Source organism: Saccopteryx bilineata, chromosome 2, assembly GCF_036850765.1.
Source record: "Saccopteryx bilineata isolate mSacBil1 chromosome 2, mSacBil1_pri_phased_curated, whole genome shotgun sequence".
Taxonomy (NCBI): domain Eukaryota; kingdom Metazoa; phylum Chordata; class Mammalia; order Chiroptera; family Emballonuridae; genus Saccopteryx; species Saccopteryx bilineata.
This window is the reverse complement of record NC_089491.1, coordinates 362,399,029-362,421,314: the sequence shown is the minus strand read 5'-3', so window position 1 is coordinate 362,421,314 and position 22,286 is coordinate 362,399,029. Positions and strand designations below refer to the sequence as shown.

At 38.4% G+C, this 22,286-nt stretch overlaps 1 protein-coding gene and 1 non-coding gene across 3 annotated transcripts in view; both read left to right on the top strand.

The window, feature by feature from the left end:
* NSRP1 (nuclear speckle splicing regulatory protein 1) overlaps positions 1-18,365 on the top strand; it is a 33,368-nt gene extending 15,003 nt beyond the window's left edge. For both annotated transcript variants that reach the window (XM_066263136.1, XM_066263137.1), the window contains 5 exons: positions 6,918-6,974; positions 9,273-9,401; positions 12,578-12,785; positions 13,699-13,807; positions 16,836-18,365. In XM_066263136.1, coding sequence (XP_066119233.1) covers positions 6,918-6,974; positions 9,273-9,401; positions 12,578-12,785; positions 13,699-13,807; positions 16,836-17,874 — 1,542 coding nt within the window. In that variant the 3' untranslated portion in view covers positions 17,875-18,365. The remainder of the gene's footprint in view (positions 1-6,917; positions 6,975-9,272; positions 9,402-12,577; positions 12,786-13,698; positions 13,808-16,835) is intronic.
* On the top strand, positions 37-112 carry TRNAS-AGA (transfer RNA serine (anticodon AGA)). Its single transcript has one exon. It is a non-coding gene; the product is annotated as a tRNA-Ser (tRNA).
* Positions 18,366-22,286: the final 3,921 nt, after the last annotated feature.

Here is a 22,286-nt window from a genome sequence, read left to right as displayed (position 1 = left end):
CAGATTGGAGGTTGTCAGGGATTAAGAATGGGAGAGGCCCTGGCCGGTTGGCTCAGCGGTAGAGCGTCGGCCTAGAGTGCGGAGGACCCGGGTTCGATTCCCGGCCAGGGCACACAGGAGAAGCACCCATTTGCTTCTCCACCCCTCCGCCACGCCTTCCTCTCTGTCTCTCTCTTCCCCTCCCGCAGCCAAAGCTCCATTGGAGCAAAGATGGCCCGGGCGCTGGGGATGGCTCTGTGGCCTCTGCCTCAGGCGCTAGAGTGGCTCTGGTCACAACATGGCGACGCCCAGGATGGGCAGAGCATCGCCCCTGGTGGGCGTGCCGGGTGGATCCCGGTCGGGCACATGCGGGAGTCTGTCTGACTGTCTCTCCCTGTTTCCAGCTTCAGAAAAATGCAAAAAAAAAAAAAAAAAAAAAAAAAAAGAATGGGAGAGGAAGGCCCTGGCTGGTTTGTTCAGGGGATAGCGCATTGGCCCGGCATGTGGACGTCCTGGGTTTGATCCCGACAGGGCACACATGAGAAGTGACCCTCTGCTTCTCTTCCTCTCCTCCTGTCATCCTCTTCCTCTCCCCTTCTCTCTCTTCCTCTCTCACAGCCAGTGGCTCAGTAGGTTCAAGCATTGGCCTAGTTCAGTTGGGCACTGAGGGTAGTTCAGTTGATTTGAACATCAGCCCCAGACGGGTTGCCAGGTGGATCCTAGTCGGGGCACATGGGGGAGTCTGTCTATCCTCTCACTTAAAAAAAAGAGAGAGGAGAGGTGGACATAGCTATTAAGGGGGAGCTATACACATCTATACAAATGTGTGCATGTATAACTAATGAAATATGAATAAGCCTGATGGTTTGTACCAGTGTGTTTCCTGCTGTTGATACTGTACTTGTTATCTAAGATGTTAACATTGGGAAGGCTGGGTGAAGGACTTCTCTGACATTTCTTTACAACTTCCTGTGAACTAACCATTATTTCTTTTCTTTTTTTTTAATTTTTTTTTTGTTGTTCATTTTAGAGAGGAAAGGGAGAGACAGAGAGAGAGAGAGAGAAAGAGAGAGAGAAGGGGGGAGGAGCTGGAAGCATCAACTCCCATATGTGCCTTGACCAGGCAAGCCCAGGGTTTCGAACCGGCAACCTCAGCATTTCCAGGTCGACGCTTTATCCACTGCGCCACCACAGATCAGGCTAACCATTATTTCAAAATAAAATTTGAAAATATGTACTTCTTTAACAAGATCTCCCATCTCAAACCAAGGCAATTATTAAAGGCAGATATTCATTCAGTTGATCTTTCCTTGCTATCAGGTCCCACAATCCAGTTATTACTAGAGCAGCAAAGTACAGGACTTGCTCAAAGAAGAGTTCTATTCTGCTTTTGCTTTGGGGCAACGTGTTTTATAAGTAGTTCATAGTAATACCACTGTCAGTTCTAGAAAACTCGTTTCCAGCTATGCCATATCCCATAGCTAGTGAAAGCTTCAGGTATATGTATCCTCCATTTTCCTGTTTATTGATATATTGAATATGAAATCTTAAGGAATCTTAACACACAAAAGACATGTATAGCCTTTTAAATATACTGCTCACAAAAATGAGGGGATATTTTATAGCTTCATATTCATTTTGAAATATTCCCTCACTTTTGTGAGCAGTATATTTAACAATAGATTTTTCTATTTCCATAGATGCAAATGGAATCATATTATTTCAAATAAATAGTAATCATATATTTTATTAAACACACTGATAAGTATACTATAAAGTAGAACAGTTTACATGTATTTCTGGTGAACACTTTGGTTTAGTTGTAGTACTCCAAGGAAAAAACTTACAGTGCCTGGCCGTTAGTGGTGCAGTGGATAAAGCTTTGACCCAGAATACTGAGGTTGCTAATTTGAAGCTCCAAGTGCGGGCTTATCCCTATGGGTTCCCAAAGGTTGCTAGCGTGAAAAGCTCAAAGTCACTGGCTTGAGCGCGGGTACACTTGCTCAGCTCCATTCAAGACACTTAGGAGAAACAATCAATGCACAACTAAAGTGAAGGCCTCTGTGAGTTGATGCTTCTCAACCTCTTTTTCCCTTCCTGTCTCTCTCTCAACACTCTCAAAAACAAAAAAATTTATAGCTAGTTTTTTTCCATAACTTATTTTTAATTGTTTAAATATAAGCATTTCACCTGACCAGGCAGTGGAGCAGTGGATAGAGCGTCGGATTGGGATGTGGAGGACCCAGGTTCGAGACCCCGAGGTCACCAGTTTGAGCGTGGGCTCATCTGATTTGAGCGAAGCTCATCAACTTGAACCCAAGGTCGCTGGCCCGAGCAAGGCGTTATTCGGTCTGCTGAAGGCCCGCTGTCAAGGCACATATGAGAAAGCAATCAATGAACAACTAAAGTGTCGCAACGCACAACGAAAAACTAATGATTGATGCTTCTCATCTCTCTCCATTCCTGTCTCTCTGTCCCTGTCTATCCCTCTCTCTGTCTCGGAAAAAAAATATTAAAAAATATTTTAAAAAAAATATAAGCATTTCTACAAGCCTTATATTCTCAATCTTTCTTCAGCACTTTCAGCCAGATACTTGCTAAACAACTTTTAAAATACTGCCTCACTCTTCAGAACAATTATGTTAGGTAGGTACTGTTATATAGATGAGGAACACACCTGGGACGACACAGCTGGTAAGAACTGACTGAAGCTCCGTTTCCAGAGTCTTCACTAGTGATCATTATTTTGTACTTCCTCCTTAAACCATACAGAGTAGGAAAGCTAAAGTTAGAGGCTACTTTGTTGACACTATCTATTTATTTTGAGAGAGAGGAAGCGGGGGGAGAGAGAAAAGGATCAACTCATTTCACTTAGTTGTACACCATCTATTGCTTCTCATATGTGCCCTGACTGGGGCTCAAAACAGTGAACTTGGGGTGAAACTAGCACTGTCGGTCATCAAACTGGTGACCTCTCTGCTCCAGGATGACGCTCTATCCATGGCGTCACCGGCCAGGGCTGCTCTCATATAGGGCACCTATATGAACTCTTATTTCATCTCTTGGTGACTTCAGTAAGATGAGGATCTGATTTTGTTATTTTTATCTTCTCTCGCATATCTTTACTTTTTATGGAAACCAGACTAAAATGTTGAGTCTTAAAATTTGTACTGACTTTTTTTAATTTAAAATTTGTATGTAATTTTTCTTTAAGGATAGCTCTAAAACTTGGAAAGACATGACCTTTAAAATATAAAATTTTATTGACCTTTTTAAATTTTACTGGTTACTTTTATCTCGAATATGGATCTAGACCAAAGTTTCTTATGTAGAAGATTTAAAAATATTTAATACATTTACTGATTTTTTTATGTAGGATCACTCTTATAGAAATCACTAAAAGTTTTACTGCTACTCTTCATTTTTAACTTTGTGTATGTTTAATCTTTATTTTATTTTTTTATTTTTATTTTTTTTTCATTTTTCTGAAGCTGGAAACAGGGAGAGACAGTCAGACAGACTCCCGCATGCGCCCGACCGGGATCCACCCGGCACGCCCACCAGGGGCGACGCTCTGCCCACCAGGGGGCGATGCTCTGCCCATCCTGGGCGTCGCCATGTTGCGACCAGAGCCACTCTAGCGCCTGGGGCAGAGGCCACAGAGCCATCCCCAGCGCCCGGGCCATCTTTGCTCCAATGGAGCCTTGGCTGCGGGAGGGGAAGAGAGAGACAGAGAGGGAAAGCGTGGCGGAGGGGTGGAGAAGCAAATGGGCGCTTCTCCTGTGTGCCCTGGCCGGGAATTGAACCCGGGTCCTCTGCACGCTAGGCCGACGCTCTACCGCTGAGCCAACCGGCCAGGGCCTATGTTTAATCTTTAAATAGTCATTGTCAGAGTTCCTTTAGTTAGAAAGACTAGAATCAAATGAGCTTCAAAAGACCATCCTCCTTGAATTTTTCAGCTTAGGTTCAGAGTCACCTCTTCATACACTGGTGCTATTGGAATTCAGGGAAATAAGTCTATAAATAGGATATGTACATTTACTGTAATCCCTCCATTATGTACTCACTCTGTAAGAAATAACATCTGACTTTTTTCAAAGATCAGACTTTATCATTCTAAACCAGTGGTAGTCAACCTGGTCCTTACCACCCACTAGTGGGTGTTCCAGCTTTCGTGGTGGGTGGTAGCAGAGCAACCAAAGTATAAATAAAAAGATAGATTTAACTATAGTAAGTTGTTTTATAAAGATTTATTCTGCCAAACTTAGCGAAAATCTGACATAAAGTACTTGGTAAGTAATTATTATTATATGTTTTAACTTGCTGTAATTCTGCTTTAATACATTTTATAAAGTAAAGTTACTTCCCTACTTTATAAATCACCATTACTGTGGAACCGGTGGGCGGTTAAAAAATTTTACTACTAACAGAGATACGTAAGTGGGCGGTAGGTATAAAAAGATTGACTACCCCTGTTCTAAACAATTATATTACAAAGCCTTTCCTAGTCTGCTTATTTTACATTATATAAAACAAAAAAGTTCAGTAGTTTAGGTTGAAACAACCAATTTTAAAGTGACAGCAGATGAACTATGACAGACTGGGGGAGAGATGGCAAAATAATAAAAGCAAATAAAAAAAGTAAAAGTCCAGCATTTGGAGATTTAATCTTTTAGTTCTGAGGATATTACTGACTCATTGATCAAAAAAATACATATTTAATTTATGTGAATTAGAAAGATAAAAATATATTCAGAAGAATTTCATGGGTGTTTATTGACATTTACTATTTTAATGTTTAAAATTGGTATTCTAATTGAAAGATGTTTGTATCACATAATGAATTGAGTAATATATGTAATACACTTAGCATAGCACCTGGCTCTGTAAATATTGGGTACTGTTGTTTTTGTTACAAACATCTATTCCTCTACTTGGAGCGATGTACTATCTAAAATGTCCTTAGTTTGTTGCCTATACTACTTTTAATTCATTAAGTGTTCTATTACTTGTATGGCCTTTGTGTATTAATTTTGTCTCTGTGGTCATAGGGAACCAGAATTAGATTTATTTTGTTCTCTTTGTGGCCATGGAAAACAAAGGAAGCATCAGTTGATTCTATACAGCTGAAAACAACAAATGCCAAAAGTCTAGAGAACTATAGTCCTAGGAATAAGGCTGATATTTTTAATTAAAAATAAATTTAATAGTAGCTTTATTTTTTTTTTAAAGATAATTCACTCCCCATAACATTCACCTTGTTAAAAGCATACATTACAGTGTTGGTTAGTATGTTTACCAGGCCTTATACCTTTAAGAAAACATTTTTACTTAAGTATGGTAATTATATTTCTTTTCTTAGCTGTAAGTTTTTACTTTTATCCATGTGATTACTATGTCCTATTATATTCCACTTGCCTTCTCAAAAATTTTTTTAATTTTATTGATTGATTTTAGAGAGAGAAGTGGGGGAGAAAGAAACATCGATTTATTGTTCCAATTATTTATGCATTCATTGGTTGATTCTTATGTGTGCCCCAACTGAGGATCAAACCCACAACCTTGGTATATTGGGACAACACTAACCAACTGAGCTATCCAGCCAGGGCTCTTAAATTCTTTTTGATTCAGGTCTAATGTCATATATCTTTAGGGAAAGCTTTCTTGGTTCCTCATACATTTTGTTTCCCTGTGTTCCCACAGTCCTTTTTTACCTCCTTATTATATTGCTTATCACATTTGTATTATAATTATCTTCAGTTTTTTATCTTCCCTTCAGACCATTTATTGCAAGAACAAAGACTGTTCTTGTTTTGCTGATATCTTCAGGAGCTAGAACAATGAAAGATATGGTAGACATTTTAGTATATGTAGTGTGTCCATAAAGTCATGGTGCACTTTTGACCGGTCACAGGAAAGCAACAAAAGATGATAGAAATGTGAAATCTGCACCAAATAAAAGGAAAATCCTCTCAGTTTCTGTAGGATGATGTGGCAGCATGTGCGCTTGTGCACATGATGACATAACACCGTGTATACAGCGGAGTGGCCCACGGCCATGCCAGTCGAGATGTGACAGCACAGAGGAAAGTTCAGTGTGTTCTGTGGCTTGCTAAATTCGAATCCGTGTCCAAAGTGCAACGTAAATATTGGCACGTTTATAACGAAGTGCCACCACATAGGAATAACATTACTCGGTGGGATAAGCAGTTGAAGGAAACAGGCAGTTTGGTGGAGAAACCCCATTCTGGTAGGCCATCAGTCAGTGACGAGTCTGTAGAGGCTATACGGGATAGCTACCTAAGGAGCCCTAAAAAATCTGTGTGTGAGCCCACATCGAACTGCACTGAATAGATATGAAAATGGGAGGGTTTTCCTTTTATTTGGTGCAGATTTCACAGTTCTGTCATCTTTTGTTGCTTTCCTGTGACCGGTCAAAAGTACACCATGACTTTACGGACACACTGTATTTATTGAATGATTATAACCTCAGATCATTTTGGCTGCCCATAAGCCTTGAGCATATAGTAAAAGCTTGATATACTATATTTAATCGAATGTGCTTTTTGTTGCTGGGGATGATACCATTTTATTACTGGAAATGACCAATCCACTCCCAGCTAATATATGCGTGACACACATTCACATGAACATACAAAGCAAATTGAAGTTCAAAGAAGTTGAATGACTTAGTGGTAAAATTGGAACTAAAAAGCCCGTGTTGTCTCATTTTGTCCTGTTCTATTCTATTTTCTCATTTCTTATAGCCTAATCTGATGAGTTACAGTGAACATTCATCTGTTTTTAAAAATTTGAGGAAAAGACCTTGATCATATTAATTCATGTTCTCTCTCTATAATTAACAATAAGGAACCAAGTGCCAGCTAGAATTTTGGAAAGGAAATATTAAACAATGACAGCATTTTTCTGTCTTACAGGCCTCCGTGAGTGAAAGCCTTCAGAGGGAAGCTGCTAAAAAGCAAGCAATGAAACAGGTAAGGTCGAAGAGTGAGTTAAATGCATTTGGTGCAGTAAATATTTCAGCTGACATTTTTAAGTATTAGTTTTGGTATCTTGGATGTATAAAGAAATAATTTTATCTTGATCCCTTTTTTTGACAAAATGTTAAGGTGTTTATTGGTTTACATAGATCTCTGGTTTTTATAAATTTTAAAGGAAAAAATAGAATGAAGAATTAGCTCTTTATTGTTGTGTTGTAGATTAAAGCCACTTCTGCTTTCAGATGACTCAGCCCCTGAGCCACCTGGCCAGGGCTGTATTTAGTTCAAAATATTTTCTAATTATGTTTGCTTTTTTGACCCATGAGTAAGTTAGAACTTAATTTCTTTCTTTTTTCTTTTCCAAGTGAAAGGAGGGAAGATAGACAGAATCCCCCATTCACTCCAACCAGGATCCTCTAGGCAGCCCCCATCTGGGGCCATGCTTGCAACGAAGCTATTTTTAGCACCTGAAGCAGAGGCTGTATGGAACCATCCTTAGTGCCCAGGGAAGTCGTGCTCAAACCAATCAAGCCATAGCTGTGGGAAGAGAAAAGGGGAAGGCAGAGGGGTGAAGAAGCAGATAGTCACTTCTTCTGTGTGCCCTGACCAGGAATTGAACCCAGGACATCCACATGCTGGGCCTACACTCGACCACTGAGCCAACCAGCCAGGGCCTAGATCTTAATTTCTAAACATAGGGGTTTAGGGTTACTTTTCTGTTACTGATTTCTAACATGATTTCTTTTTCCAAGATCATGCATTGTATATATTATTTCGTGTCTTTAAAACGTGTTAAGATTAACTTCATGGTCCAATAAAGTTTTTTATAAATATTCCTTCTATGCTTGAAAAATGCCCTATATACTTTCATTGGGCCAATTGTGTTCATTCATATATATTTATACTGATTTTTTTGTCTGTATTGTCCTTTGTTTTATGTTGTGTTGGTGGTGATTATTTCTTGGATTCCATGTTTCCCTCTTAGAGTTCTTTAGGTTGATTTTAGGAAAGGAGCCGTACTGCTAATTTACCATATAGGCAGGAGAATCATTATTTTTCTTAGGTTAAAGTAAAGAAAAAATTTTAACTTTTTTTTTTTCTCCTGAAGTTGGAAACCGGGAGGAGTCAGACAGACTCCCGCATATACCGACTGGGATCCACCCGGCACACCCACCACTTGTTGCTTCCATATCTCAGCTATAGTTAATAATGCTTCAATGAACTAGGGGGGTGCATATATCTTTTCAGATTAGTGTTTTGGATTTCTTTGGATAAATGCCCACAAATTGATGGTCACCAGAAGGGAGAGGGTCTGGGGAGATTCGTGGAAATGGTAAAAGGGATTAAGAAGTACAAATTGCCAATTATAAAAATAGTCACAGGGATATAAAGTACAGAATAGGGAATATAGTCAATAATAATGTAATAACTATGTATGATATCAGATGGTACTAGACTGATTTATCTGGGTGATCACTTTGTAAGGTATATGTATATATATGTCTAATCACTACATTGTACACCTGAAACTAATATATTATTACATAGCAATTGTAATTGAAAAATAATTTTTAAAAATAGGGGTTGAGCTGACCCTGAATCTCTAGATGAGATTTTGATGGCCTGAAAACAGGAGGAAAAATATTTAAGATAGAGGGAACATGATAAGCAAAGAGAGAGGACTTTATATTGCAAAAATATTAATTACAAAAATATCGCGATTTTTCTGTTATGTTGGGAGCTTTTAAAAAAGTATTGCCTACCATTTGAAACCAACATTTTATTTGGTAACTCAGCTAAAAATGATACAAATGTTTAACATGTAAGGTACTACAGACATCTAAAACCAAGGTTAGATGTTTCTAAGTCAAACCTTGGACCTTTTGACCTGTTGTAAATATGGATAATTCTATTTATGTACAAATGAATAAATAGTAATAATTTTTATCAAACACTTACTCTCTGTGATGCTCCATTCTAAGTGTTTTAAGTTTACTAAATTATTTATCACAACTTTGAAGGTAGATACAATTCTCATTTTTTTTAGATGAGGAAAACTGAGGCACAAAGTGTTTAAATAAACTTGTCCAAAGTAACTAGTAAGTACAGACCCAGGATTCAAACCCAGGCAGCCAGGCTCCAGAATTGATGTTCATATTTTTTGTCTTAAAATGTAATTGATATAATTTTTATGATATATTTCTGATTTTTAATCCTGTCTCAAGAAAATTAGACATTTTTGTGCTGTTAGCTAGTTCACATTTTTGAAACATGTTTAATTATTTTTTTAAGACCAAACTGGAAATCCAGAAGGCCCTTGCTGAAGATTCCACTGTATATGAATATGACAGTATTTATGATGAAATGCAGAAAAAAAAGGAAGAAAGTAATCCCAAACTGCTTTTGGGGAAAGACCGGAAGGTTTGTAGGTGAAAACACAAACTTTCTTCGACTTTAACCTGCAGTGTGTATCTTAATCTTTTCAGAATGAAGGTGATTTGAGAAAAACCTTTAGGTATTTGAAGGGTGAGGTGTCCTTAGTTCCAGGTATTATTGGTTTGATTTAGAACCCAGGAAGCCCTACATTTAGTATTCCAACAGGAGTAAGTGAATTATCTAACAGTTTTATAAATTCTGATTTTTGCTTGAAAACTTTTCCAAGTAATTTTTAAAAAAATATTTCTTTCTGTTCATGTTTATTTATATTTTATCATCTTTTCATTTTAATTGCTTCCTACCTGGTTACTGAATCATCTATACATATCATGATCAAATACTTAGTTTGAAAAAAATTAAGGGTAGAGGGAATTGAATTTAACTCAGATTTCACTGGGGAACAAATTCTTTTTCATTTTCTGTTGCATGAGGTTTTAGAACTGTTTCTATATATTTCTGCATCGCTGATTCCAAATCTGAAATTCGTTTTTCGGTGCATGCTCTATTTTTTATGCAATTTTAATTTCTTTTTGTTACAGTTAATGGCATGCATTGGTTTTTAAATTGGAGTTAAAGGGCAACGACTCTTGGATTGAACATAACTACAAGGCAATTAATATTTTAAAAACATCACTTTTACATAATTGTAGTTGTTTTTAAATGTTAAAAAATTATTATCTGATAAAAACACCCTCTTATTTTGTTTTAAGATTGAATCATGGCTTCTTCGAGTAGGTGTAAATGTAAGAATAGTCCTGACATCTTCTGTTATATATGTGACTGTTACACACTTCAATATCAAAGGCACAATATTTCATCATTTGTGACACATGCATATATTGCCTATTTTCAAGTTCCCTTTGGTGATCAAGATAAGAATTGGGCTCCTCATATTGTGTGTCATAATTGTGAGGAAATGCTTCGTGACTGGACAAAAGGAAAACGCAAAAGAATGCCTTTTGGTATTCCGATGGTTTGGCATGAACCTAAGGACCAGAGCAGTGACTGTTATTTCTGTCTGATTCATACAAAGGGCATCGGCAAGAAAAAATGGCATATGATCGCATATCCTAATATTCCTTTGGCAATATGACCTATCCCACACTCTGGGACACTCCTGGTTCCAGTTTTCAATGGTTTTATTTCTTCTAAGGACGAAGAAAGTGAACATGGTGATCAAGTGTATTTTGATAAGATGCATGAGGAAATGGTTATAGAATCTGAAGGTCTTCTTCTGATGCCAAGCAGTCATCAACCCCTCAGCAGTTTAGCCAGCCCGAATTGAATGACTTAGTAAGAGATTTGGGCCTATCAAAGAAAGCAGCTGAGTTATTAGCCTCCAGGCTTCAAGAAAAGAATGTACTTCACCTCGCCAGTCAGCTAAAGTATCCCATTTCAGGAAGCGTGAACAAGTTTTTCTGGACTTTTTTTCCAAAGACAAACACTTTGTTTACTGTCATGATATCAGTAGTCTTCTCAGCTATGTGTTACCACTTAGAGTCCAACAGAATGGCGGCTATTTCTTGACAACTCTAAACGGAGTCTGAAATGTGTTCTTCTACACAACGATAATGTTTATGCAGCAGTTTCAATTGGTTATTCAACTCATCTGCAAGAAGATTATAATGACAAAAATTGCCCTCGACTCTCTGAAGTATGAAGAGCACAACTGGATCATTTGTGTGGATCTTAAAATGGTAAATTTTCTGCTAGGACAACAGAGAGATTTCACGAAGTATCCTTGCTTTCTGTGTTTGTGGGACAGCCAAGCTCAGGAGAAACACTGGGCACAGAAGGAGTGACCAAAACGTAAAGCTCTGGAAGTAGGGATGCAAAATATTGTGAATGAACCTGTAGTTAATCAAGACAGGATCATTTTACCCCCACTTCACATCAAACTTGGCTTAATGAAGCAGTTTGTTCAGTCTTTGGATAGAGAAAGTGAATGCTTTCAACATATTATTTCTACTTTTCCTGCCTTGTCTTTCGAGAAGATAAAAGCAGGTGTATTCGACGGACCTCAAATTCAAACCCTCATACCTGATGAAGAATTTGCCAGGAAGATGAATAAGGAGGAGAAAGCAGCGTGGCAGCCTTTTGTGGCAGTTACAAAGAACTTCCTTGGCAACAAAAAAGCAGAACACTATGAACTTCTGGTTCAAAGGATGCTGTTGGCTTTCTGTGACATTGGATGTAATGTGAGCGTTAAGATTCACTTCCTGAACAGTCACCTTGATAAGTTTCCCGAAAATTTTGGAGCTGTTAGTGATGAGCAGACTACTGCTGGAGCATCAAATGAGATTGTCCTCAATAAGTACACAAATGCAAGAGCTACAAATGCAAATTTTTGCCTGAATAGAATTTAAATAAGTTTTATGCAAATTTTGATTAAAATAAGTGTAAATATGTTCTATTTTGAAATTGTAGACAAATTGTAATGTAATCGTATCTTTTAGTGTATTAGTGTATTTATTGCATTATATAAATTATATTTTCACAAAGATGATGCCCAAAAAGACATTCTACTTCATTATGTTAAACTAAATGTTGAAAATTTTACAATAAGATGAAAACCTAAAATCTTGAATTGCAAAAAAACTGTATCTTACAGAGAAAAACTAAAGTCAGATTTGAGATCAGCATACTCAAATTAGGTAAGAACAAGTGTTTTTTGGATGCAACAAAAATTTTGTTTCCCAGTGAATTTTCTATCACACTTATTCTTTCACAAGCAGACTGATTTTTAAGGATCTTTGCATCTTACCACATCTACAAATAAAGTGGTGGTGTAAAATGATATTTAAGGCTACTATTTTAAATAATTGTATTTCAACTATTGTGATAAACTAGTAGGAACCTTTCTAATTCATGATTCTATTGAAGTATTAAGACACTACCAATAAAAAGGGTGAGGAAAAACAGTGGAAAAATTACTTAGTTTGAGATTTTAAAATAGCACTTTGGATATTATTTACCTTATACTTATATATTTATTGAAAATAATTTTAGTTTCAAGCCTACTAATAAATTTATATTGATTTTTGAGATGATAGGCCTGCCTGTTTGGACATTTCTGTCTTAATAAATTTATGATTTAAAAAGAGAGTATTAACAATTACTAATTTTGACTCTTTCATAAATAATCTTTTCTCCCCCCCCAGCCCAAGTATATTCACAACTTACTAAAAGCAGTTGAGATAAGAAAAAAGGAACAGGAAAAAAGAATGGAAAAGAAAATACAGAGAGAACGAGAAATGGAAAAAGGAGAATTTGATGATAAAGAGGCATTTGTGACATCTGCTTATAAGAAAAAACTGCAAGAGAGAGCCGAAGAAGAGGAACGAGAAAAGAGGGCTGCTGCACTGGAAGGTGAAGTGGAAGAGGACGAGGGTAGAGGGAATTCTGCCCTGTGGTCAGCCATTTGCCTTGTCACTAACTTTTAGATTCTTTGTTGTAGTCATAATTTATGTATAGGAATTGAAGGTACAAGATAGGTTATTATGTTATACAATATTATAAAACAGAAGATTTTTACTAAAAGCAGTTGCTCTTAGTAACTGGTACCTCTACTAAAACTAGGGGGTCATTGTAAGTCATTGCCTCGGAAAATTATTCCAAATATAAAAACACTGGTGATAAGGCATAATATGACATTTGTCAGAAGCAATATAAACAGATTTAAATCCTAGTTATATTTGCTGGGATGAGAAAACTAGAATAACATTACTCAAGGAGCATCAACTGGACATTTAGAAAAAGAATAACAATTCAAGAAAAAACAAAGATGTGCAAAGGCCAAACAAATTTGTAGTACTTCACTGCTTTCTATTCATGATTATTTCTCAAGATTTAAGTAAAATATGGACTTAACAAATAACCTAACTGGCAAGTGCTCATCAACTTTAAGTGGAAGAAAAACAAATCTATGAGACTTACTCTATGTATGTGCTATGTGTTCATCTAGAACACCAGTCAGCAAACTTTCTATACAGGCCCAAATAGTGAACACTTTAGGCTTTGTGTACCATATGATCTCTGTTACAGCTACTCAGCTCTACTTTTGTAATACAAAAGCAGCCCTAGACAATACATAAACAAATGAACAGGGCTACATTCCAATAAAAAATTATATACAGGCCAAATTTGGCCTGCAGGCTATAATTTGCCACCTCTTGATCTAGAAACTAGTTTACACACAGTATATATTATATACTCTACATTTGTAAAACTAAACTGCATATTTGTCTTGAATATATTCTCACTTTTGCTTTCCCTCTCTTAGCACGTTTGGATGTAACCAAACAGAAAGATCTCAGTGGATTTTATAGGCATTTGTTAAATCAAGCAGTTGGTGAAGAGGAAGTACCTACATGCAGCTTTCGTGAAGCTAGGTGAGACCTGACATACAGAATATTTAGAAGATACTGTTCATGATCTTTGGTTGTGGATTATTTTAAACCCTCTGAAAGATAAAGGATTGCAGCATTGCATATTGTCTTGTCAGCCCAACCTGACCTAATGAATGGTTAGGAATTTACAGTTTCTCAATTTAAAAACCTGCAAACGTATTTCAGTATTGTCTTTATTCTGCAGTAATTCTATATGCATGTTTGGATAGTATATAAAAAGAGATGTGGTTTATTTATTTTAGGATTTTATTGATTTTTAGAGAGAGGAGAGAGATAGGGAGGGAGGAGTGGGAACCATAAACTCATAGTAGTAGTTACCTCTTGTGTGTGCCTTGACTGGGCAAGCCCAGGGTTTATAACCAGCAAACTCAGGATTCCAGGTAGATGCCTTATCCACTGCACCATCACTGGTTATGTGATGTGGTTTATTGTTATAACTAGGACCCAGCCTCCATAAAATGTTAAGATTCACATACCAAGGACTACAAATGCACTGTCCACTATATACCCACTAGTCATGTTTGGCTGTTGGATATTCAGTTTAATATTGTGGTCACAACAACCACATTTCAAGTACTCAGTTGCCACATTTGGCTAGTGGCTACCAAATTAAACAGCATAGATTATGGACATTACCATTTATGTAGACATTTCTATTAGTACTGGTCTAGAAAGTAAGGATTAGAGAATTTTTAAATAAAGTTCTAAGGTTTTAAATAGGAATGGTGAAATGATTATGCCATAAGTATGTAGCTGAAGGTAAAAGGGAGACTTAGTCCTAAACTTGTATTTCAGGAAACATTTTGGGAACAGAAACATTCAGATAAGAAGATCTGAGTCTTATGTTGCTGGGGAAAAGAGGCAGAAGAAGGGAATTTAGGATGAAGAGAGGGGATTAGGTTTATACTTCCCATCCCCTAACTGCTAGTTTGTTTCTTATTTTTGGTTTTTTTATTTTAGATTTTATTTATTCATTTTAGAGAGAGGAGACAGAGGGGGGGGGGAGGAGCAGAAAGCATCAACTCCCCTATGTGCCTTGACTGGGCAAGCCCGGGGTTTTGAACCAGCGACCTCAGCCTTTCAGTTCGATGCTTTAACCCATTATGCCACCACAGGTCAGGCTGCTAGTATTTGATTATAAAATTGATGAGACTGAGGAGTCTTGAGAAGGTATGTTTGAAGATTATGATTTTGAATATAAAATTAGTGTTTCTGTTATAGTTGTAAGGCCAGCCGTGAAACTCCATAGTGTCACTTAATAGTTGATTTCTCAAAGTCGTTTAGAATTAGGAAATTGTTGGTGAATACTTTAGCCAAAATAGTTGTACTAGCAATTCCTAGAGGAACATAGTTGTTGCTCTGTTAGAGTGATTAGTAAGTGCTTAGAATGATTGTGTGAGTAATGTAAATAAATTAACCACCTTCATCAGCTGGGAAAATATAGATAATGAAAACAGATTTAGTGTTGTTAATTTTAATAGTTGGATGGAGTCACATTGTTCCATTTTGTTGTGATAGGTGCCATGGAATATATCAAGATGCTAATGCCTTTTTAATCATGAGGGTTGATCTAGTGATATTTAGAATTAGATTTTGCCACCATTTTGCTTTGAAAAAATTTATCTTCATCTATTTCTAGTACTTTTAAAATTTTTATAGAAAGAAAAATAAAAATCCAACAAAAGCCACAACTTGAACTTCATATTGTGAAAATACTATATATTAAGATGCAGAATATCTTTTTTTTTATCCCAATTAGTCTTTGTCTATATTTAGCAAAAATGACAGCCTTGCACAGACTCTTGCCTGCAAGTTCTAGTGGTCAAATACAGAAATGCTCATTTTCTTTTTCACTTCTACCAATTTTGAGAATATTCTGAGTGGCCTGACCCATGGTGGCGCAGTGGATAAAGCATCGACCTGGAATGCTGAGGTCCCAGTTGAAACCCTAGACTTGCCTGGTCAAGACACATATGGGGCCCTGGCCGGTTGGCTCAGCGGTAGAGCGTCGGCCTAGCGTGCGGAGGACCCGGGTTCGATTCCCGGCCAGGGCATACAGGAGAAGCGCCCATTTGCTTCTCCACCCCTCCGCTGCGCTTTCCTCTCTGTCTCTCTCCTCCCCTCCCGCAGCCAAGGCTCCATTGGAGCGAGGATGGCCCGGGCGCTGGGGATGGCTCTGTGGCCTCTGCCTCAGGCGCTAGAGTGGCTCTGGTCGCAATATGGCGACGCCCAGGATGGGCAGAGCATCGCCCCCTGGTGGGCAGAGCGTCGCCCCATGGTGGGCGTGCCGGGTGGATCCCGGTCGGGCGCATGCGGGAGTCTGTCTGACTGTCTCTCCCTGTTTCCAGCTTCAGGAAAAAAAAAAAAAAAGACACATATGGGAGTTGATGCTTCCTGCTCCTCACCCCCTTTTCTTTCCTCCCCTCCCCTCCCCTCCCCCTCCCTTCCCTTTCTTTCTCTTGCTCTCTGTCTGTCTCTCTCTTCCCTCTCTAAATGAATTAAAAAATATTCTGAGTGGTTAGAAAATGCTAGTTTGGGCCTTGGCCAGTTAGCACAGTGGTAGAGCATCAGCCCAGCTTGTGTATATTCCAGGTTCAATTCCTAGTCAGGACACACAGGAAAAGCAACCATCTGCTTTTCCAGCCCTCCCCCTCCCCCTTTTTTCTCTCTCTCTCCCTTTCTCAGTTGCTAAAAATAGCTCAGTTGCTATCATGGGCCCAGATGGGTCAATCATCAGCCCCTAATGGGGTTTGTTAGGTGGATCCTGGTCGGGGCACATGCGAGAGTCTGTCTGTGTCCCTTCTTCTCACTTGGAAAAGAAAAAAGAGAGAAAATGCTATTTTGCAGATGTTTACAAGGTAAATAGACATCAGCACCATTTTACATTTGGATAATCAGAAGGCATATATAATTGTAGTTTTATTGATTTAAATATTGAGGAAAATTATATGAAGACTTCATTTGCTTTCTATATATGATAATGTAACATTTAGTGTTATATTTTTTATAGGTCTGGAATAAAGGAAGAGAAATCAAGGGGTTATTCTGATGAAGTAAGTTCAGAGAACAGACTACCACATGAGAAATGCATTCTCCAGACTGTTGTGAAAGAAGAGGAAAATCCAGATGCAGACAGTGACATTGATGCTGACAGCAGTGAGGATGATGAAATGGAAGAAAATAAAGTGAACTGCAGAAGGGAAAAGAACATAGAGACCTCTGAGAATCACTCCAGGCATCACAGGAATCGAGCCCACTCACGGTCATCTAGTGAAGAAAGAGAACAAAAAGCCCACACAAGAAGTTCCAAGTCCAGAGGACATGAGAAAAGGGAAGATCAACACCAAGACCGACAGCGCAGGGACCAGGAGAGTTATTACACTGACCGTGATTACCGAAAAGAAAAGGATTCCCATAGGCACAGAGAAACCAGTCATAGAGATTCCCACTGGAAGAGGCATGAGCAAGAAGATAAACTGAGGGGAAGAGATCAAAGAGAAAGAAATGACAGAGAATGGAAAAGGGAGAAAAACAGAGAGAAGTATCCCACAAGAGAACAAGAAAAAGATAGACAACAAAATGATCATAACCGACACAGGGAGAAAGGAGCAGAAAAGGAAGAGAAAAGCAAAGAAAAGGAAGAACGTACGAAAACAAGGAAAGAAAGATATGAAAACAGAGATAGAGAGAAACAAGAAGTAAGTGTTCATTCTTCAGAAAGAAAGCAAGACAGAAAGGAAAGCAGCCCGGATTCTGGGGCAAAGGATAGGTTTCTTGACCAGGAAAGATCCGACAAAATGAGAACCATGGAAAAGGACAAAGAAAGAAACTCAGAGAAACTCAATAGTTCTGAAACATCACTAGGTGCAAAACAGAGAATCACAGATGAATGTCAAGAGACGGGCAAAGAAGAGAGACCACATGAGGCAGTGAACAAGTTTGCAAAACGGAGCAATGAAGAAACTGTGATGTCAGCTAGAGACAGGTACTTAGCCAGGCAGATGGCACGTGTTAATGCAAAGACATATATTGAGAAAGAAGAAGATTGACTTCCTGGAACATGCTGTGTGAGCACATAAAGGACTGTGTTAACAGCGGTGAAATGTATTTTCGATATTCATTTTTGGTTTGGAGTTAAGTCAAAAGTCAGTCCTTTTATCTTGAATGTTTGCTAAATATTTAATGTATATATAATATTTTTACTTATCAGTACCACAATTTTGGTTGTATTCCAGCAACCTAAAGAGTGTGCTAAGTCCTGGAAGGTACTTCATGAGACAAATTAGCTCCACTTACAGCCATTACAAAATAATTTAAACAATTCTAATACTGGTTTTGTTACAGGAACTGTTGGTGCAGTAAATAATCTGTTTCAGATAAAATTAAGTAGATCTGAACATCAAGAGTATTGTTATCCATTGTGTTTTGAAATTTGTATTAAAGTGTAAAATACAGAAAAATATACATCTTGTCTAACTTTTTAGCTCAAGCATACTTGGCTTAAATGAAAATAAAAATAGTTGTATATTTATACTTTTAATTCATGCTCTTATTTTTAAAATAATGTTATTTATGCCACTTTTCCTATTTCATTAAAAATCACTTTAATTCTGATACCTTTGCAAGATAGTAAATTGGTTATATATATAAAGTCAATTTTACAGAGACAGAGAGAGAGAGAGAGAGTCAGAGTGAGAAATAGACAGGGACAGACAGACAGGAATGGAGAGATGAGAAGCATCAATCATTAGTTTTTTGTTGTGCATTGCGACACCTTAGTTGTTCATTGATTGCTTTCTCATATGTGCCTTGACCTGCAGGCCTTCAGCAGACTGAGTAACCCCTTGCTTGAGCCAGCAACCTTGGGTCCAAGCTGGTGAATTTTTGCTCAAACCAGATGAGCCCATGATCAAGCTGGCAACCTTGGGGTCTCGAACCTGGGTCTTCTGCATCCCAGTCTGACACTCTATCCACTGCGCCACCGCCTGGTCAGGCTATAAAGTCAATTTTAGCTAAGTATGAAAAGATAGACATTTAGCCTAAATGAAATAGCTAAAGATCCAAGTGGCCTATTTATGAACATGTCTTGTTCTATATACTCTAAAAAAATTTAATAAAGCTTATTGCAACTTTCCTTTATGTATCAGAATAAAACTAGACTATCTGTACTAAATCTTTGAAACTTGCCATTTGAAATTAAATACTGTAAATAATTTATTCGTGGGAAATGAATAAATGATAGAGAGAAAATAGTTCTCTAATAGGTCTTCCCATTAAGAAAGTGCTATTTATCATTCTTTCATAAAGAGTTACCACATTTTATTTAATTTATTTGTGTGACAGAGACAGTGAGGGACAGATAGGGACATACAGGAAGAGAGAGATGAGAAGCATCAGTTCTTCGTTGTGATACCTTAGTTGTTCATTGGCTTGACCGGGGGGGCTACAGCAGACCGAGTGACCCCTTGCTCGAGCCAGCGACCTTGGGTTCAAGCTGGTGAGTTGTGCTCAAACCAGATGAGCCCGCGCTCAAATTGGCGACCATGGGGTTTCAAACCTGGGTCCTCCACGTCCCAGTCCAACGTTCTATCCACTGTGCCAACGCCTGGTCAGGTACCACATTTTATTTTTTAGGATAAACTTAGCTTAATAAGAATATTGACTTTTAGAAAAAATTATATTAAGGATCAAATTTATTTTTAAAGATTTTAGTTATTGATTTTAAAGAGGAGAAAGAGAGGGGTTGTGGAGGAACAGGAAGCATCAACTTGTTATTGCTTCTTGTATGTGCCCTAAACCAGGCAAGCCCAGGGTTTCAAACCAGTGACCTCAGCATTCCAGGTCAATGCTTTATCCACAGAGCCACCACAGGTCAGGCTAAGTATTTTATTTAGCATTTAGAAATAATTTTATAATACCTTTAAAACTAGAAAGGACAAATAATAGGAAAGGTAATAATTACCTCTTGGCAGACATTAAATATCAGTTACACCCCAATACTTTAAGATAGATCAACAACAGTGACAAACACTTCAGAAACACTGACTTAAAAAGCATGCGCAGAGAGATGTAGTGTAGTATAATGTATGAGTAAGTTAGGGTGAGATCATGGAAGACAGGCTAAAAATCTTCAACACTGATAGAGAATTCTTTCCTTTGTTAGGGTTTTAACCAGAGCCATATGTTTGAAAGATTTAACCATAGTATGCAAGATACAGTCTAGGAGAGAGAGTCTAGTCTGAGGGATCTGGTAAGAAGCTGTCGATTTCCCTCTCCCAGTGGTTCAGAGTCACAAAGCACCTAGGATGCTTTAGCTAGGAAAAGCTATATACAGTTGACCATTGAACAACACGGGTTTGAACTGTGTGGATCCAATTATATACAGATTTTTTCAGTAAATACCTAGTAACATTTGTGATACGGGAGAGGTACGTACAGGGCTCCTAGATGCTAGAAGATTGTTTCTTGACCTGAATGGTAGTTACTTGACTGTTCACTCATTCTTTCCATTGTAACTATTCTATGTGCATAATGTATCTCACAGTAAATGCTTTTGTAATCTTACATTTTTAATATATGAGTCAGAGGAACTGTTGGCCATCCTGGTTAATCTTAGTCATTACAGGAAGAATCTACTATATAGACATTGGTACATTGAATGGCTTATGCAGCAATTCTTTAACAATATATTATTTGGACCAGTGTGAATAAGAGATTAATTGAATTTGTTGCTAGATGTGTGTTTTTTTAAATAGAAGAGGCCTAAAATAATGAACTTAAAGAAATCTTATTAATTGATAAAACAGCTGACTTTAGTTTTCAATAACATGTAACAAAATACTTTTTATTTTGAGAGAGAGAAAGAAACCAACTTGTTCCACTTAGTTGTGCACCCACTGATGGCCTCTCATGTGCCTTCACTGGGGCTTGATCCACTGCGCCACCAACCAGGGCACTGACTCAAAATATCTTCATTTTCATTCTCCCTCTCCTTGTTTATTCTTACTCCAATCATACCAGCTACCTAATGCTGTTTCGTGATCAATCTACTTTCTCACACACTTGTTGCTTTGCCTGGAATACCATGTTTTGCCTAACTCCCATTTTTTAAAAACTAAAGTGCCACTGCCTCCAGAAAGCTTCATTTAATACCTGTCTTTGAGCAGCACTTCTGTTTCCTTTGCATTCTGTCCTTGAACTATCACAGTGTTATAATGATAGCAATAGTATGTTAGCTACTTGAGGGCAAAGAGCCAATCTCAGTTTTATATTTTCAGTGCCTACTGCAGGGTGGGGCAAAGTAGGTTTACAGTCGTTCGTATGGAAATTAATACAATACCTAATAACAAGAACAAACTGTTTGGCGTGCTTACAACTGTAAATCTACTTTTACCCCACCCTGTATAATGCTGGCATGAGTGAAGATTTAGAAGTTGTTTTTTTTTTTGTTTTTTTGTTTTTTGTTGTTTTTTTTTCTGAAGCTGGAAACAGGGAGAGACAGTCAGACAGACTCCCACATGCGCCCGACCTGGAACCACCCGGCACGCCCACCAGGGCAATGCTCTGCCCACCAGGGGGCGATGCTCTGCCCATCCTGGGCGTCGCCATGTTGCAACCAGAGCCACTCCAGCGCCTGGGGCAGAGGCCAAGGAGCCATCCCCAGCGCCCGGGCCATCTTTGCTCCAAAGGAGCCTTGGCTGCGGGAGGGGAAGAGAGAGACAGAGAGGGAAAGCGCGGCGGAGGGGTGGAGAAGCAAATGGGCGCTTCTCCTGTGTGCCCTGGCCAGGAATCGAACCTGGGTCCGATTTAGAAGTTTTTATTTCATTGTTTTAACTTGGTTACAGGAAAGAAGACCTGGCCCTTTGGGTCAGATTAGGGCCAGCTGGTAGTTGGTGGGTTCTTGACTTTGGCAGGAAAGATTTCACAATATAAGTCCAGATCATTTTGAGAGTATGTTTATTAGAGCTGGGACAGTGAAACAAGGAAGGGCCTAGGATAAAAGAAGCAATGGGAAAGAGACAAGGTGGGGCTGCTGTGAGCTCACTGGAGACTTAGAAGGATTGGAAACAGAGCCAGGGATTTAGCCCAGGACAAGTTGCTGCTGCACACTGTTCCCCTGGTTGCAAGACTCATGAGGTTGCAAGACTCATGAGGACCCTTAGGAGAAAGTAAAAAGTTCATAAGGCTGAGAAAGGGTGTGGGCGTGCTCTAGACTTGTGCTGGTTTCTTTAAAAGGTTTTTAAAGGCTGGGAATTTAGGGGAGATCTTAGGGAAGAGCTCAGTAAAATAATCAGCTTTTACGGGTGTGCCCTTTTTCATGGCTGTGGTCTTCACTGATGGTCAGCGCTGGGATAGGGTGTCATTAGTCATTGCAGCTGGTCCTGGCGTTGCCCATCTGGTTTTACTACTTTTCTGGGCCTGGAACTAAAATATTACTAAGCCTGGATGTTATTTGTGGGAG